A 19,958-nucleotide genomic window follows, 5' to 3' on the forward strand; every position below is an offset into this window, starting at 1 on the left:
AGCGAAATCACATTGACTTTAACGGTTAATGAGTGACGAATGGTAATGTTACGCTAGCCTTGATAACACTTACGTTTTCTATGTTAAAATGTAAACAAACAGTCCAGCTCCGCAAGCCGAGCACCTATGTCCAAATGAGGTAGTTACTTTACATCTCTATAGTTATAAAAATTATTCATGGTGCTAGATTTAAAATTTTTTTTATAATATAACAGTTTAATATTTGAAATATATCAGACCAATTTCAGAGTATATTTTAAAAAATGTTGCTACTGAGATATTCGGCATTTGTTTTGACTAGTTTGTATGTAAACAAAACGTTTCTTGAGTCTTGATTGCTAGTCCGTAGATCAAACCAAATATGTGAGCTTTATCGTTGTATATCTATGTCATCTTGTGAATCTGGTTATGGTAACAGTGATTATAGGACTTACAAAGGTTAATCAATTGTTTTTAATACAAAGTACGCGAGTTCTAAATTTCTTTCAATTTATTTAAGGGTTCGTAGTCGGAGTCGGTCTAGGAGCCCTAGCGGCTCTGAGAAGGACAGAAAACCAAGGGAAAAAGAGAAGAAACCGGCCCGTCGTAAATCATCGTCCAGTGATAGCAGTTCAAGTAGAAGGTAGGAAATAATGTGTTTATATTCATCATATGAAGTTTTCCGTTTATGCGGTCATAGCAAGACTACCAACAAATTTTTGGTATTTCTTAAAAGGCATTCGGAATCGTTCGTCCCCGCGAATACGAAAGCCACCAGGAAATGGGGCGTCAAATATATTTCGCAGTGTTTAGTACGAGCCTCTGGAGGTTATAATTACAGTCGTCCGAATAAATATTACTTGAAATTCTTGTTCAGGAGGTGAAACTGTTTAGTAAAACTGCAACTGCCATAGTCTAGGCCGCCGCGGAATAGGGTAAACAATTCAACGACTACCGAGGTTTTGGCCACCCTCCGAAAAAGTACTTTAACACGTCCTGACACCGGAGATGGTCATCAGCCATGAGTTGTTGGTGGTGATAACAGGAGTTCAAGACCTCTACTCTCCTTTCGAAGTATTTTCTCCAAAGTTAGAAATTAGGGTAGATCACCACGGCAGGCCACCTACAATCAATGCTTGCCACCCTCCGAAAAAGTACATTATAACGCGTCCTGACATCGGAGATGGGCATCAGTCGCGACTTGTTGTTGGTGAGAAACGGAGCTAAAGACCTCTACTCTCCTTTCGAAGTAGGGTAGAATATCACGACAGGCCAACCCTCATCACGGTGGACGGGTCTTATTCACTCGATATTTAATTGGTGAAACATGAATACAATTGCAACTCTAAGCATACCATTTAAAAGACTGAAGTTTCGTCAACATATTGTGATATATGAAAGCCCCATACGAACTAAAATAAGCATGTGAGCTCTTCGTAAAATATGTTTTCAAGGCAGTTTTGAAATCCAATATGGCGGCTACGTTTTGCATGGAAGGTTCTCATCAGTGACGGCCACCATCTTTCCCCAGCCTTCCCAGCACTCATTTGAACAATGTTAGCGTATGTATGTAACGTTTATTGATCTTACTCAAGATTGCAGTTGTAATCAGCACAATAAAACAACATTTTGTTGCCTATATTAGTGAAAGTATGAAACTTGTTATTCCCGGGGTTATGGTTGGAACTGAATTCATTCTTACCTTGTAATCGGCGGTTTTTATCCTTACTGCCATCACAACTGAAACTCCACAGTGCTTATTTGATTGTTATTTATACACTTTTGGTCTCAGTTCACTCCACATTGCACTTTAAACCCGTTGCTGTTCCTGGTTTCTAAGCGCGCGCTGCCGTAAACACAATTTCGAACAGCCAGACGACCGAACCCAGACGACGAAACCTGTGCAAAGTTTTATTCCACTAAAACTGGTTTTACTTTTACTCGTTATTTAGTTTAAATTACTTTATTTAAAAAATTTTGATTTAATTCATGTATATTATCCCTTTTTTGCAACCAAATTACCCCGAAAATTACAGATATTTCTAAAGTAGATAAAATCAAATGTTTCTAACGTTTTCGTACATCTGGCTGCCGAAAACCATAGAGGAACGAATACGGAAAAGTGCAGAGGAACGACTACGTTTTTTTTTTTTTTTTTTTGCTTTTTTGTTTTTGCTAGCACTTTTCATTGATTTCAGTCTTTATTAGTATTGAATTTCTTTAATAATCGTATGCCAGAAATAAATGTAACCTTTAATGTTTGCATGCTAAGAATGGCAAAATCATCGTTGCCACATTAGTGGAGGCTTCACACATACGCCGTTCCATTATTATCCTGTTAAGCGTCCGCCCCTGATGAGCTCGCTGCTAACGTACCGTCACGCTTTTTTTGTAATCAGCGATCATAGCACTGATGATAGTTTTTCAAAGTTAATATTGATTTTATGCTTGTTATTTCATACTGTAATTAACTGTAGGAAATTCTCTTTCCTCTCTCTCTTCTCTCCTCTCTCTCTCTTCTCCCTCTCCATCCCTCTCTTCCTCTCTCGTCTCTCTTCTCTCTCTCTGAGTCCAGTCACTCGGCAAAGAAAAGTCATCTTCACTCCCGCAATTGGAAGAAAAGTTTGTTATCATCACTGGAGGATTCAGAACTAGAGCTCTCATCATCAAATAGGTTATCAATATCACACTCCTCATCTAGTATTTGATTGATCTCACCTAAAGAAATATGCCTCCTCTTTGGGACATTCATTGTGAAAGACGCCAAATCCAATTTGTCTCGATAAACGCCCGAAGCGTATTGAAAGAAAACCAACAGGGACCAGGCAGTTTTCTAGCATAAGCGACCACCAGGAAAGAGTTGCCAGGCTGGAAATAGTTTCCCATGTGCTGAGAGTGTTTACCAAATGATGTTCCTACACTTTCTATACGAGTAAACGTATTATTACGGGGCTGACGGCTTGACAAGCACAGTTAAAGTCTTCAACGTAATATCCCGTTGAAGGCGCTACCGAGTACGATCGCGGTAAACGTATTATTACTTGGGTGACGCTTAACAGGTTTATAAACTGTTTTCCATGAATTCTAGTTGTCATAGTAATGCAATAATGATAAAATTGCTTTAATATTTATGTATATATACTTCCAATACATAGCCTAATTTCATTTCAACCAATTTCAACGTTTTGTGTGTAGTCTTATACCCAGTTTGGAGGGTCAACACATACCGAATGGCAAGAGAGAGAGAGAAAGGAAGGCGGAGGAATGAAGAAGAAAAGGATGGCGGTGGAGGGGGGTTGGGGGGGTTGGGGAGAGGGTAGGTGGAGCTTTATACGCGTTTTGTTTCGTATCCATTTCTGCATAATAGTTTTTTGTCTCTTGGTACAAGGACAAGTGTCGTTATTCTTTACGATTAGTGATTCACGATACCCTTATAAATTACGGCACTGGGTGTAATGCACTATAGCAAAATCTCGTTCTGTTAAGAGTGTTCGTTACAGAAATAGGTATTGCCCAAAAACCTGCTTGCACTGTCTCTGAAACCCATAGTAGACATGCTGCTTAGTTGTCAATCAAGTTTTTATAACCAAAGTATTTTTTACAAGCCAGCTATTGAATAAATTTGTATTTTTCTCAGTCAAAACATATGCCCCTCAATGCTAACTTTCCTCTTTTAACGACTTTCTGGTCATTGCAAATTCGGCCCCATAATTTCTTATGGTGCGAAAACAGACAGAGGCCCATGGACCGAAAACGATTGCGTCACACTACGGCGATAATCCAGCAGTAAAACATCTTCATATATCCAAAAAGTAAATAATAAAGATATATATGTGCATTACGATTATAACAATTACATGTATAGCTGATAACAATCTGCATGAATAACTGGTAAACTGTTCTGCAAATGACAGTTGAGTATAGCAATTATTTACAATAGGTACGAAAGTCAAGATGTCGTGACGTCATAATACAGAACTTAAAAGAACGTTCTAATTCAGAAAAATAATTACTTAAATTTGAGTCAGAGTCGAGTTACTTTTTCAATAACGAATATTTTCAAATTAATCATCATAAATATGTAAAATATTGATGTTTTACTACTTATTTAAAAATTAGCTAAGAGCACGCTTCTCGTCATCTTCTACCTGAAACAGCTGTTTACTCCTGGCTTGTTGTTGGTGAGAAATCGTGTTTCGATTGTTGTGATAAAAGTGCTCCAGCGTCTGTGGGTACAAGTGGTGTGCGGATTTTATCACAGGAAATGGCGTTTGTTGACATAAGCGACTCCGTAAACATCGAGATGGCGTCAATCTTCGAAACATTTTTAGTTGTAAGTAAAAATTTCTAAAGCGTTTTGGTGAGATTTCCACTGCCGTGGGCGCCATTTTCAGTACCCTCTGTTTAAATCTTAAAATTTGGCCTTAATTTCTAACTTTGGAGAAAATACTTACTTCGAAAGGAGAGTAGAGGTCTTTAGCTCCGTTTCTCACCAACAACAAGTCGCGACTGATGCCCATCTCGGGTGTCAGGACGCGTTATAATGTCTTTTCTCGGAGGGTGGCTTGATTGATTGTAGGTGACCTGCTTGGCCTGCTGTGATGTTTCACCCTATGTAACGTTTATTGATCTTACTCAAGATTGCAGTTGTAATCAGCACAATAAAACAACATTTTGTTGCCTATATTAGTGAAAGTATGAAACTTGTTATTCCGGGGTCATGGTTGGAACTGAATTCATTCTTACCTTGTAATCAGTGGTTTTATCCTTACTGCCATCACAACTGAAACTCCACAGTGCTTATTTGATTGTAATTATACACATTTTGGTCTTAATTCACTCCACAGTGCACTCGAACCACATTGCTGTTCGTGTTTTCCTAAGCACTCACATCCGTAAACAAAGTTACGAGCAGCAGACGACAACACTGATTATGAGATGCAAAGCTTTATTCCGTTAATTGTTTACTTTACTCAATATTTAGTTAACTCTACTTCAAAATGTTTATTTAATTCATGTACCATTATCCTTTTTTGCAATCCAAATTAACCCCCAAAAATTACAAATGTTTCGGATGTATACTTACTAGCAGACGACGTGAGGAAAATGGCTCATCGTTGCCAATCTAGTGGAGCGTCACACATACGCCGATGCATTTACAAACTGTTTCGATGAATTCTAGTTGTCATAGTAATGCAGTAATGATAAAATTGCTCTAATATGTATATATACTACAAATAGATACGCTAATTTCACTTATTTCCCGGTTTTTGTTGTAAGTCTTATACCTAGTTTGGAGGGTAAACACATACCACAATTGACAACACTGATAAACAATTGAAGAGCGCAAAACGCCGCAAAGAATGCCGTAGTCCCCTTGAAATAAGTACGAATAAGTGCTGGTAAGAGGTGGGTTTTACGATTGTTGTGATGAAGTGCCCCTCCAGCGTTCTATGGGTACAAGTGGTGTGCAGATTTAGCACATGAAATGGGAAGTTTGTTGACACAAGCGACTCCGTAAACATCAAGATAACGTCAATCTTCGAAACATTTTTAGTTTGTAAGTAAAAATTTCTAAAGCGTTTTGGTGAGATTTTCCACTGCAGTAGGCCACCCTTTTCAGTACCCTCTGTTTAAATCTTAAAATTTGGCCTTAATTTCTAACTTTGGAGAAAATACTTACTTCGAAAGGAGAGTAGAGGTCTTTAGCTCCGTTTTTTTCACAACAAGAAGTCGCGACTGATGCCCATCTCCGGTGTCAGGACGTGTTTATAATGTACTTTTTCGGTGGCTAGGTGTTGATTGTAGGTGGCCTGCTTGGCCTGCTGTGATATTCTACCCTAAGTATTTTCTCCAAAGTTAGAAATTAAGGCCAAATTATAAGATTTAAACAAAGGGTAGTGAAAAAAGGGTGGCAAACGTAGTGCAAATCTCACCAAAACGCGTTCAACATTTTTACTTACAACTTGAAATATTTAGAAGATTGACGCCATCTTGATGTTTACGGAGTCGCTTGTGTCAATAAACTAACCTTGTTCCAACACGAGATACAAACCTTTCGGTTCCTTTTACGATAGTAACCTTCCTATTGTAAAAGGACCTCAGGTTTGTATAGTTAGGAAAAATGCAATTTTGGACAAATTGTCATTTTGGAATAGAATTTGTCCATTTATCCCACCTCCTATCAATGTGGGATTCAGCTATGTAATTACTTGGAAAGCTACTTAAATAAAAATGATATTTTGTGATAGAATAAGGTTTTATAAATACTTACCAAGTAACTACATGATTGGACCCCTCTCCTACTCTCATGGACAAGGCATAAACGAATGAGGTTGTCGGCAGAGTTGTTCATGGTACTAGGGTAGAATATCACGACAGGCCAACCCTCATCACGGTGGAGACGGGTCTTATTCACTCGATATTTAATTGGTGAAACATGAATACAATTGCAACTCTAAGCATACCATTTAAAGACTGAAGTTCGTCAACATATTGTGATATATGAAAGCCCCATATGAACTAAAATAAGAATGTGAGCTCTTCGTAAAATATGTTTTCAAGGCAGTTTTGAAATCCAATATGGCGGCTACGTTTTGCATGGACGGTTCTCATCAGTGACGGCCACCATCTTTTCCCCAGCCTTACCAGCACTCATTTGTTAACAATGTTAGCGTATGTATGTAACGTTTATTGATCTTACTCAAGATTGCAGTTGTAATCAGCATAATAACAACATTTTGTTGCCTATATTAGTGAAAGTATGAAACTTGTTATTCCCGGGGTTCGGGGTGGTGGTTGGAACTGAATTCATTCTTACCTTGTAATCAGTGGTTTTATCCTTACTGCCATCACAACTGAAACTCCACAGTGCTTATTTGATTGTAATTATACACATTTTGGTCTTAATTCACTCCACAGTGCACTCGAACCACATTGCTGTTCGTGCTTCCTAAGCACTCAGTCCGTAACAAAGTTACGAGCAGCAGACGACAACACTGATTATGAGATGCAAAGCTTTATTCCCTTAATTGTTTACTTTACTCAATATTTAGTTTAACTTTTACTTCAAAATGTTTATTTAATTCATGTCCATTATCCATTTTTTGCAACCAAATTAACCCCCAAAAATTACAAATGTTTCGGGATGTATACTTACGAGCAGACGACGTGAGGAAAAATGGCTCATCGTTGCCAATCTAGTGGAGCGTCACACATACGCCGATGCATTTACAAACTGTTTCGATGAATTCTAGTTGTCATAGTAATGCAGTAATGATAAAATTGCTCTAATATGTATATATACTACAAATAGATACGCTAATTTCACTTATTTCCCCGGTTTTGTGTTAGTCTTATACCTAGTTTTGGAGGGTAAACACATACCAATTGACAACACTGATAAACAATTGAAGAGCGCAAAACGCCGCAAAGAATGCCGTAGTCCCCTTGAATAAGTGAGAATAAGTGCTGGTAAGAGGTGGGTTTACGATTGTTGTGATGAAAGTGCCCCAGCGTCTATGGGTACAAGTGGTGTGCAGATTTAGCACATGAAATGGGAAGTTGTTGACACAAGCGACTCCGTAAACCATCAAGATAGCGTCAATCTTCGAAACATTTTTAGTTGTAAGTAAAAATTTCTAAGCGTTTTTGGTGAGATTTCCACTGCCGTAGCCACCCTTTTCAGTACCCTCTGTTTAAATCTTAAAATTTGGCCTTAATTTCTAACTTTGGAGAAAATACTTACTTCGAAAGGAGAGTAGAGGTCTTTAGCTCCGTTTTTCACCAACAAGAAGTCGCGACTGATGCCCATCTCCGGTGTCAGGACGCGTTATAATGTACTTTTTCGGAGGGTGGCTAGCGTTGATTGTAGGTGGCCTGCTTGGCCTGCTTGTGATATTTTACCCTATTCCCTTTAGTGGGCGGGACTGGCTACTTGCACTAAACTTTGAAGTGTTACCCACAAATTTTTTAATTTAAACTAAACGCCATGTAAGTTGAAACTATATGTAATTACATAGGGTAGAAACACACGGCAGGCCAACCCTCATCACGGTGGACGGGTCTTATTCACTCGATATTTAATTGGTGAAACAAGAATACAATTGCAACTCTGAGCATATACCATTTTAAAGACTGAAGTTTCGTCAACATAATGTGATATTTGAAAGCCCCATACGAACTAAAATAAGCATGTGAGCTCTTCGTAAAATATGTTTTCAAGGCAGTTTTGAAATCCAATATGGCGGCTACGTTTTGCATGGACGGTTCTCATCAGTGACGGCCACCATCTTCCCCAGCCTTCCCCAGCACTCATTTGAACAGTGTTAGCGTATATATGTAACGTTTATTGATCTTACTCAAGATTGCAGTTGTAATCAGCACAATAAAACAACATTTTGTTGCCTATATTAGTGAAAGTATGAAACTTGTTGTTCCCCGTGGGTTTTATGGTTTGGAACTGAATTCATTCTTACCTTGTAATCGGTGGTTTTTTATCCTTACTGCCATCACAACTGAAACTCCACCGTGCTTATTTGATTGTAATTATACCATTTTGGTCTTAATTTCACTCCACAGTGCACTTGAACCACGCTGTGGTTCCTCGGTTTCCTAAGCACTCACTCCGCAAACACAGTTACGAGCAGCAGACGACAACACTGATTATGAGATGCAAAGCTTTATTCCCTTAATTGTTTACTTTACTCAATATTTAGTTTAACTTTACTTCAAAATGTTTCTTTAATTCCATGGTCCTATTAGATCCCTTTTTTTATTTGCAACCAAATTAACCCCCAAAAATTACAAATGTTTCGGATGTATACTTACTGCAGACGACTGTTGAAAAAGGAAAAATGACCTCATCGTTGCAATCTAGTTGGAGAGCGTCACACATACGCCGATGCATTTACAAACTGTTTTCGATGAATTCTAGTTGTCATAATAATGCAGTAATGATAAAATTGCTGTATATGTATGTATATATAATACAAATAGATACGCTAATTTCACTTATTTCCCGGTTTTGTGTAAGTCTATACCTATTTTTGGAGGGTAAAAACATACCAATTGACAACACTGATAAACAATTGAAGAGCGCAAAACGCCGCAAAGAATGCTGTAGTCCCCTTGAATAAGTGCTGGTAAGAGGTTGGTTTACGATTGTTGTGATGAAAGTGCCCCAGCGTCTATGGGTACAAGTGGTGTGCAGATTTAGCACATGAAATGGGAAGTTTGTTGACACAAGCGACTCCGTAAACATCAAGATGGCGTCAATCTTCGAAACATTTTTAGTTGTAAGTAAAAATTTCTAAAGCGTTTTTGGTGAGATTTCCACTGCCGCAGCCACCCTTTTCACTACCCTCTGTTTAAATCTTAAAATTTGGCCTTAATTTCTAACTTTGGAGGAAAATACTTACTTCGAAAGGAGAGTAGAGGTCTTTAGCTCTGTTTCTCACCAACAACAAGTCGCGACTGATGCCCATCTCCGGTGTCAGGACACGTTATAATGTACTTTTTCGGAGGGTGCAAGCGTTTTGATTGTAGGTGGCCTGTTTGGCCTGCTGTGATGTTTTACCCTACTTGGTAGTATATAAAACTACTTTTATCATAAAAATGTTGTTTTAGTAAGCACTGTAAAAAGGGTTTGACTACCCACAAGGTGAGGATGAAATTTCTCAAGTTCTTAGTACATATATTTATTTAATAATCATTGTTACAGTATTTGGATTAAGATCAAATGATACTCATTTTACTATTTGTTTCCTTTGGGCTTCACATAACAATGGTACTTCTGGTTTCAAATATTTACGTTGCACACCTGCTCAACTTCTTTGGCAAAATACTTTTTCAGAGAATTAAGATTTAATTGTAGCAGCACCTGATCCTAACCATTAATGCAGTGTTACATTTCAGCTCATCCAGAAGTTCTTCAGGCTCCTCAGGAAGTTCAGAAAGTTCTTCAAGCACCAGTAGATCTTCTTCCTCATCTTCCTCCTCATCTTCATCTTCAACTTCAAGATCAAGATCAAGGGATAAGGATGCTAAGCAAAAGTGAGTTGTTTGTACCTTATGTATGCTGCCAAATTGTTTTGTAAACACTGTATTTCTTTGGTGAATTGCTAAAAAAAAAATTTATTTCTAAGGTGTGTGTACAAATTTGTTAATAGTGTCTTGTGCAGATTTTAGTTCTACTTGTTTTTTACCCTTGATATTCCTTTATTTTTTAAATAAGAGTGAAACATACATTGTATTTGAGAATGGGGTATGTGCAAGGAATCATAAACTTACTCATGTAAGCAGTTGGTAATGTCAACTAAAAATAGTTCCTGAATAGTTACTAAAAGTTAGATGAGAGGGTGTCCTGAGAATCATTCCTGACACATTAACACCATGTATGTTACATCTATCAGTGCAATCTAAAGCTTTTTCTAGGTCAGTGTAGTCTGTGCCACATATACCAATAGCTTTTTCCTTTTACTCTCAAAGTTTTCAGTCAATTATTCAATAAATACTTGATCCACACGATATCAAAAACTATTCTCATCCTGTCTGTCTCTTATGTCTCCTAACTTAATTTCTCAATTAAAATCCTTCGTATCACCATTTCAGTATAATAACCAGTGTTATTCCCTTGTGGTTGTTTTACCTGTAGTAGCTTCTGTCACCTGTATTTTTATACTGTACAAAAGAGCAATTAGTATGGTAATCATTGAAGATGTTACCATTTCCATACATAACTTACCTGAACCAGATGTAGATATCTCTTTTATTAATCATAGTTTCACTATTGTACTGCAATCAGCTCCCAGCACCTTTTCATTCTCTTATTCTTATGATTACCCTCCTTGCATTAACTAATCTCACAAGCATTTATACTGGATCCTTTGTAACATCTACCTTCAAGAGCCTCAAAGTACTCTCCATCTTTTCTTCAGACACTATGTCTCTCTTTGTATTTGTTGTTAGGTCCATGTACTCAACCTTTTTCTGCATTTACTGTTCTTGATATACAACTTCTCTGTAATGTCCATGCTTTGATGTACATGTGTGATTTTTTCTAGTTTTTTTATTACTAGTACTATATTCATTCCCTTTTCAAATACTAAGAGATCATCTCTTATACTGCCATTGCACTGTCAACCTTTTAATATCAACATCCTTTTTCTTACTACTCTTCCTCCTATTACACCTAAGTTTGTTAGTTTCCCATCCGTGACCTAAACATACACACAGACTTCTGTTTCAGTGTCTCAGTCATAACTTATTTTTCATATATTCTCCTTTGATTCTATTCTCGCTTCCTTTTGTAGCAAACACACTTGTCTTGGTTACCTAAATAGCCACAGTATTGCCCGTCCTCTCCACTAAAGGTTAATTTTTCCTTGATCAGATATTAATCAGGTTTGTATTCAGCCATGTCAGTTTTCACTATTCCCCATTAACTTGCTCTTCCATCCACTTAATACATTTTTACACATTATTCAACAAACTTTTCCACTGTATTTTATTCTTGCTAATATTTAATATTTTTTTTTAGAAATCGTATATTTTCAACATTCACACCTGCCAAAAAAGAAATGTTTTTCATGCAGCTCAACATTCACTTGGTTCTAGGACTCTATACCTACTAACTATAGTTTTGGTCACCTTTTATGATCAAGTCACTTTTTCTCCAATTCCATTTGCAACAAACACTGACTTACCAGTTCAGTTAACTTCTCAGTTCTTAGACTATGAGCACTTACTATTACCCTTTAATTTTTATTCCTGTGTCATTCAGTTGTATTTTTATACAATTCTTTGACATATTTGTACTCTCCCACTCGTGTTCACAATCATGATATAACAAGTTCTACCCTCTCTCTGTGTGTAGGCATTAATAAAGGGTGTTTGACATTTTCCTTTAGCAGTTAGCTGCACCTAATATTAGCTTTTTACTCCATCTATTCCTGCATCTTTCATCTTGCTGTCCAGCCTATCTTACCTATTACCTCTTGGTGGATCTTTGGGATTTTCTCCCAGTTTCATTTTTTAAATCCTTGTAGGTTGTACTTTTTTTTTTTCCAACCCCTTCAGGTCCTATTTTTGACTGGCTGAGTGTCTTTGTGCCCAGCTATATAGCCTAAATGATTCATTCATTGTGTTCTTTCTCTCGCACACCCTTCACATTCCCATTCATCTCTCCAAGTGCCATAATATTCAGTGATCTTATTTTGTGTTTACAATAAGTCTTTCAAGCACCCTAGAATCAGTAGGTGAGACGAGTAAGGATTCAAGTATCTCATTGTAATGATGAAAGCTTGTTTCATACCAGCCTGCAGAACTAATAATTGCATGTTCCTATCATGCCCATTAACTGGATGAGAAACCTACCTACATTGAATCCTAAACATTCAATGTGCATTAAATTACTGCATATATATGTCTACTACACATATAATACAGCCACATATATACAGGCAGTCCCCGGGTTACGACGGGGTTCCGTTCTTGAGACGCGTCGTAAGCCGAAAATCGTCGTAAGCCGGAACGACGCTTGGAAATATGTCTTAAACAAATAAAAAGTTATAAAAACCTTACTTGTAATCCTTTGGTTACACTACATATTGTTTCCTGTAGTTTTATGTACAACCTGGAGTTATTTTCATAAAAGAATGCTGGTTCTTGAAGGTAAAAACTATTGTAATCCTCTGGTGACACTACATTCTTGAAGTTTTATGTACAACCTGGAGTGATTTTGCCAAATCTTGAGGGCTACAAGAACAGCTGATTACTATTTACGTATCATATAGACTAATTAAAGTAAAACGTATCTTTAAATAGGCTTATATATTAGTATCAACAAAACATTTCCTGGCATGAGTCAGAGGCTGTTTAATGAAACGAACACTTCTCTGTCCTATCTGTTCAGAAAATAAACGTTACGTCAATCCCCAGACCATTGTTGCCAAGGCGTCTCTCTCTCTCTCTCTCTCTCTCTCTCTATCTCTCTCTCTCTCTCCTTCTCTCTCCTCTCCTCTTTCCTCCTCTCTCTCCTCCTCTCTCTCTCCTCTCTCATCATCAATTACACTGGAACCTTGACATACGATTGCCCTAATATACGAATGTTATGAGATACAACAGAAAATTTGCGAAAATATAAGCTTTGATATACAACGAAATATTTGAGATACGATTTTGCGATGAGTGTTAGTTGTATAGGCGACCGATAAATGGTGTTCAGTCTGTTTGTTTGTCGGTGCTGCATGTTAACACGTCGTTGTTTAGTTCGTTGTATTTGCGCCTGTTTTTCGTGTTATTTTGTCTATTTTATTATTAACCATGGGTCTCAAAGCTAAAGACAAAGCAGGTGATAAGAATAAACCAAGAAAATGATTTCGATGGAAGCAAAATATGATTTCATACAATCAACTTACCTGTCAGATATACATAGCTAAGACTCCGTCGTCCCCGACGAAATTCAAATTTCGCGGCACACGCTGCAGTAGGTCAGGTGATCTACCGTCCTGCCCTGGGTGGCAGGATTAGGAACCATTCCTGTTTTCTATCATATTTTTTCTGTCGCTTGGAATGTAAACAACGTTTGCAGTTCCTCCTGACTTGATTTTTGGATTTCATCGCCATCGACTTCTGGGCTATCTTTTGCAGGGAAGTACTGGATCTTTGGTTCGGCATACGCATATTAATTTGTTTTGATAACTTTGGCTTCGAAAATTTCGAAGAATTGTTACGTGTAACTACCGAACTTTTCGGTAGACAATCACATAGTTTTGCAAGAAGGAAAATTTTAATATTTATTCATAATAACGTGTAGTAAATGTTAGAATTGATTGAGCTAACTTCCTTCTTGACGATGTAAGGAAAGAATAGTTACGCTTCCTTTAGAAGTTTATATAGCTCTCGTACTAACGGACAGTTAGAGCATTAACATTACTAGTAGTGTGGTATCCTCATCTCCTTCTTACTTCACAGAATCTTCAAATTCATATTGCAATTTGAAGACAAAGGAAGGTAGCTCTAAATACGAGCTATTGAAAGGTAAGAAGTGATTTTACTGTTAGTGCAGTGGAGGGTGCGTTCTGTTCGGCTCTGTTTCGCTCCCATGGCCTAGACCTCTTCCAAGCTCACATACCCAGAGGAGAAGGAAAGTCGAAAGCCTTACGGAGGTTATGGAGAAATCCCCACCGATCAGGCGTCCCCTCGGCAGGATCTGTAGATCGCCCAGACTGCCAAAGTTCGCCATTGGAAAGGCGTCCTAATTAGTAGAGGGTGCGTTCGATCGGCTCTGTCTCGCTCTCAGGCCTAGACCTCTTCCAAACTCACAAGCCCAGAGGAGAAGGAAAGTCGAAAGCCTTACGGAGGTTATGGAGAATCCCCACCGATCGGGCGTTCCCTCGGCGGGATCTGTAAAACGTCCCAGACTGCCAGGGATAGCCATTGCAAAGGCAGCCTTTAAAAAGTGCGTCTGTTCTTCCGTTTCTTCATCTTACATCCGAAAAGACGAAGAATGTACATGTTAGAAGTTCGGACGATCTGGCTCGTTCTCTGAATAAGAGAACACTGACTCACTGAGCGAGAGGCTGAGAGCCAGCCAGCAAGCTATCGCGAGCCACTGTTCCAACAGCCAGCATCGAGCCGCGTTCCAACAGACTAGCGCGAGCCGCCGCGTTCCATCAGACTAGCGCGAGCCTCGTTCATACAGATAAACGCGAGCCGCGTTCCAGCAACTGAGTGAGAGCCGCGTTCCAGAACTTTTTCTTGGCGCAAGGCGCCTTCAAGAGAAAACAGGCGGCTTAACTAAGGAGCCTTATAGTAGAATGGCAATCAGAAGGATGCTTCCATTGAACGTTTTCTGGCAAGAGGCTCGTATAACAAGACTAGAGGCGCTCGGATCTATTAGGGCGCACGGGACCTTCCATGCAAGCGGAACGTTCCAGGTCGAGTCTCCTTTCTAGCGTGCGGAAACATTCCAGGCGCGCGGAACTATCCAGACGCTAGGCGCTAGGCGCAAGGATCCAGACGCCAGGCGTCAGAAAGATTTCAAAAATCTTCATTAGAGAGAGAGTCAGTCGCGAGACTCCTCTTTGAATTTTTAACTTGAACAACTTTCCCCTGGCAAATGTGCAAGATGTCGCACAGGCGGCCGTTGCTTTTGTCAGAAGGATTCTGATACTAAGAGAAGCCCCTTTTCATTATTCAGAAGACTCCTTTGTTAGGCAGTTCCTCTCAATGCGGACTCTCTCCTTCATCCATGCTCTTCCCCTCGTTTTGAGGAGGCAAGAGCTTTGGGAGTTTTTCTTAATAAGATCTCATCGATGTTTGGGTATGATGGCGGATAGAAAAATATCTACTTCCTTCCGTAAACCCTAGTGAGAACAGGAATTCTGTCTCTTCCGCGATTTATGAAGAAATCACGAAGATTTAAAGAGTTCCTTGATTAACTTCGTTCCTTAAGGATATATGTGATGTATATATGTATGTATGTATATGTATGTATATATATGTATATATATGTATATATATATATATATATATATATATATATATATATATATATATATATATATGTATGTATATGTGTGTATATATGTATATATACTCTTTCTATCGTTCTATTAACGAAAAGAACGAAGATAGTAGAAGGTAGTAGAGTTTCTGCTGTATGAGAATACGATACGGTCAATTCATAAACACATACCGTAGTTACTTCTTTTTCTGTGGCAACTCAATTACAAGTATCCTTCTAACGTCTTTCCTAGGAAGGACTACGCTTAAAGGGATTGTTAAGACTACACCTACTTAGCTTCTAGATTTATCGAAGTCTTGTTTCGCTTAAATATGCTTTAATAAGAACACTTCCTGAAGTTCGATAATAATTTTATTAATTCCTTTATTAATTGGAGTAGCTGGCAACTCTGGAAGAGTAAGCGGGTGGACTGCTTTCGCTGAGAGCCTGAGACCAACGCAGTACGCCTATGCCAGTTACTGTCAGTACCATGTAGGTGTCAGTCTGAGCGGTGTGGGCGAATCTCTCTCTCTCCTGCGGGAGGGAATAACTTTCCGTATCTCTCCCCTACAATCGCGGTCTTAACCTCGGATTGAGGGATAATTAAGCTAACATAAATAAATATTGTATGCCTTTTGCTAAGAAGCTTTCAATAAGAGAGATAGTACAACCTTTCAATGCGGTTTACCGTAGGTAACATTATTAAAGGATTCTATCGCAGCAGAACATTATATTATGTAATGCTCTCAGGCTTACGAAAGCATAGCTTATTAGAGTACCTGCTCAGAAGAAGATGGATGAGTCGGATGGGAAACATTCTCTTTGGGACAGAACTTGTTTCCCTGAATGGACTATACTACGTATATAAAGTTTTTTCCTATAAGAACGGAATTAACATGTGGATGTCGGGTACCATAAAGGCACAGCTGTTCTGGCACATAACATAAAAAGAATTAGAAGAAAGCGCCAGTCTGGCGCAACGCGCCAGAAGTACCAACCTGGCGCAATGCTCCAGAAGCGCCAGCCTGGCGCAGTGAGCCAAGAGCACCATCCAAGATTTTCTCGTTTTAGCGAGTTATTAACCTAGGAGTCCAGTAGACTCTCGGAGACACCAAGCTCGGTAACGGCAAGATTCGTTCCTGATTTCGTTACCCATTTAATACTTAGGCCTTTATTTCCACGACACTCTCATATCGCATAGAGCATCGAGAATCTCTTTTTTCGCTCCTATTCGCGTTAACAAAGAGATCCTTCTCGATCGACGATAATAACTGTTAAACATGTTTAACATTTATTGGGAAGAGTTTTGAGAAGACGAACAGGCTTCCTATAGACTGCTTCCGTTTTCCTACTTCTCCCCCGATTGAAGATGACGTGGGAAAAGCTTCAGGAAGATTATCTTGCCAGTACAAGAGCAACTGGCCTCTTTGGTGGGAGTGTTAGCGCCTCGTAGGAAGGACGTTGCGCTTCCAATCAAGAAGTCGTCGTCCTCTCTCCCCTGCGAAGCGAGAGGCGTCATGCAGACGTGAAGCTTCCAAACATATCGCAGAGGCTTCGGTTTCGAGAGCGAGATCGGAGAATCTTACGGAAGACACGTAACGCCAGAGAGACGTGAGACGTCGTCAAGACATGAATAGTCATTTAAAGCTGCTTTTAGACGCGAGGCTCCAACCAAAATTTTCTTTTGGCGCCAGTTTAGGACGCCTTTTGAGAGCGAAGCGTCGTTCCAGGCGCGAGCGTCATCCAGACGTCAGCAGCCACACAACGGGAGGCGTCAGCCAGGACGCTTGGCTGACTAGAAGCGTCATCCAAGCGGGAAGCGTCTCCATTTTCCATTTATGGAGAGAAGCCTGGGCTGTTGGCGCCTTCCAGGACTATTAAAGCGGGGAAGAGGAAGGAATATCATTCCCTTAGCCCCTCTCCTTTTAGGAGTTTGTCTCCTCCAGAGAAAGACGTACTGAATTAGCAACGGAGACTCATCTAGACCCCGAGTTTAGAAGTAAACTCGGAGGAGAGTTTCAAGGAAGAGAAGGACTGTCGAACTATAATGTTTTGACAGCCTTGCTTCTAGAGGAGTATGGAGACGACTTGACTCCTGCCTCTCCTCCTTCTCCGCGCGCGTCTTTTCTCGAGTGCAAAGACGAGAAATCTTCGTTTTTTCTTAGAATGAAGCCCGCCATTTCGATGAAGAGGGCTCTTCAGTTTTTAGACTCTTGGATGAAGTTGAAGAAGGTGTTAGTTAGAACGGTCTTCTGCATGCCTCCAGCGAGACTAGCTGGTAAAAGAGGCATTTGATATCAGACGGGAGAGAATAGGGGTATTTCTCTTCCGTCTACGTCAGAAGCGGACTTTTTCGACCTTAGTTGACGCTTCACGTAGACAAGGTTTGAACTCTGCCCGTATAACTTGGGGCATTTCAGAACTGGACCATCTCCTCAAGGGACTCTTTCATGTATTGGAAGTTTTTCAACTTCTTAGATTGGTCCCTTGGGGTGATGTCCAAGAAAGCCCATGATTCTGAAGGACTCGAACCAGAAGTCCTTCTGTGTATTTTGTCTTGTATAGACAAAGAGCGTTTCAGGATGCTCGGTTGAGATCTCCTCTTTGTTTGGAGCAGGTCTTCTTAAAAAGAGGACAGTATATAGTGTCTTTTTAACCAAAGCGGTCTCCCACGCTCAGAGGGCAGCGCTTCTGTACTCGCCTTTGTCTGACTTTTTGTTCCCTTCTCAGTAGTGAAGGACATTTCTCGTTCATTAACTGAGAAGGCGACTCAAGACCTTCTGACACAGTCAGTAAGGAAGAAGAAACCTGCAGACAGCCCCAAGAACACTGTCATTGTCTGATGAGGAGAAAGACCGGGCCTGACACAGATGCGCTAGATGCGAACATATAGGACAGATAAGAGTGTCCGATGTGGACATTGCCAGACATCCTCGAGACTCTACCAAGCTCGAAGCTCCGGCAAGTGGGGAGGAGCCACCCAGGCGCGAGGCGCCAGGCAGGAGCGAGGCGCCAGGCAGGCGCGAGGTACCAGCCAGCGGCGAAGCTCCAGGCCAGGCGCAGGCGCCACTCCAACCGGGCGCGAGACCGCCAGCCAGGCGCGAAGCTCCCGGCAGGCGCCAGGGCAGGCACAAAGCGCCAACCTGGCGCGAAACGACGCCAGGCGCCAGGCAGGCACAAAGCGCCAACCTGGCGCGAGACGCCAGCCAGGCGCGAGGTGCCGAGCCAGCCGCGAGGTGCCAGCCAGCCGCGAAGCTCCAGGGCAGGCGCAAGGTGCCACTCCAACCAGGAGCTAGACGCCAGCCGAGGCAGGCGCGAGGCGCCAGGCAGGCACAAAGCGCCAGCCAGGCGCGAGGCGCCAGCCAGGCGCGAGGCGCGAGCAGCCAGCCAGGCGCAAGCCAGGCTCTAGGCGCGAATCTCCAGCTAAGACGCGAAGCGTCATCCAGATGCGAGGCGCCAGTCAAGCGAAAGGTACCAGACAAGCGCTAGGCGCCAACCAAGAGCGAAGCACCAGCCAGGCGCGAGGTTCCTGCCAGGCTTCAGGCTTCAGTCGGGTGAGATCCATTTCAAGAAAGCCCTGGTCTTCTTTGAAACATGGAGATCTCCTAAGCACTTCATTAGTGACTTGATTCCTTCAAACAGCTGAGAATTAAAAGCGCAGGAAGTGCGCGCTTTTGCAAATTCTTGTTCTTTACATAACAATATGTCATATAAGACATATTAGCTGTGTTGTACGGTAGAGGCAACTCTGTGTTGACTTCTCATTACACAAAGGATGTCAAGTTAACCTACGAGAGATCCTTCTCTTTTGGTTTATACGTTTCTGCGGATACGTTACTGGGATAAGGAGCCGACACTGATCCTTAACTTTGAGTTAAAGTTTTTTAACTTAGTGAAATTATTGGGGTTTTTGAAAGGAGTGTGGGGATAACTCTTTCCAATTTGAGCGCGAACCCTCGTGTTAGGATCAGGTGATCGGGATCGGTGTTGCGCTCCTTCATAAGGTGTATTGTCATATAAGTGGATCAGCACCCATTGACAAAGTCCTTTCAGGCTCTGCCGAGTAAGTGGATAGACCCTTCGGCAGACCCACAAGAACTCTTGGCCATAGATCATATATCTCGCTAAAGTTTCTTGAGGTGATGCAGACTACTGGGCAAACACCCACGAAGTCTACCACCTATCAGGTAGGAACCAAGTTTTATTTATACCTACAACATATGTTGTTTACCTGTCTATTCCATATAGTAGCTGTCTCTTACCCTCCACCGAAGGGTGCCAATCAGCTATGTATATATCTGACAGGTAAGTTGATTGTATGAAAATGATATTGTTATGATACAATAAAGTTTCATACATACTTACCTGGCAGATATATACGATTAGGGCCCACCCAGCCTCCCCGCAAGGAGACAGGTGGAAGAGAAAAAATATGATAGAAAACAGGAATGTTCCTAATCCTGCCACCCAG

General features: G+C 40.6%; 1 protein-coding gene across 3 annotated transcripts in view; it reads left to right on the top strand.

The window, feature by feature from the left end:
- Nucleotides 1-242: 242 nt before the first annotated feature.
- Nucleotides 243-19,958, top strand: part of LOC135208816 (protein AF-9-like) — a 137,573-nt gene continuing 117,857 nt past the window's right edge. For 2 of the 3 annotated variants that reach the window (XM_064241357.1, XM_064241358.1), the window contains exons 1-2: nucleotides 243-363; nucleotides 500-622. In XM_064241357.1, coding sequence (XP_064097427.1) covers nucleotides 362-363; nucleotides 500-622 — 125 coding nt within the window. In that variant the 5' untranslated portion in view covers nucleotides 243-361. Of the gene's footprint in view, nucleotides 364-499; nucleotides 623-9,894; nucleotides 10,033-19,958 lie in introns of all 3 variants that reach the window. The other variant, XM_064241356.1, reaches the window with a different exon arrangement.

The sequence above is a fragment of the Macrobrachium nipponense genome, chromosome 35 (genome assembly GCF_015104395.2).
Source record: "Macrobrachium nipponense isolate FS-2020 chromosome 35, ASM1510439v2, whole genome shotgun sequence".
In the NCBI taxonomy this organism is placed as follows: Eukaryota; Metazoa; Arthropoda; class Malacostraca; order Decapoda; family Palaemonidae; genus Macrobrachium; species Macrobrachium nipponense.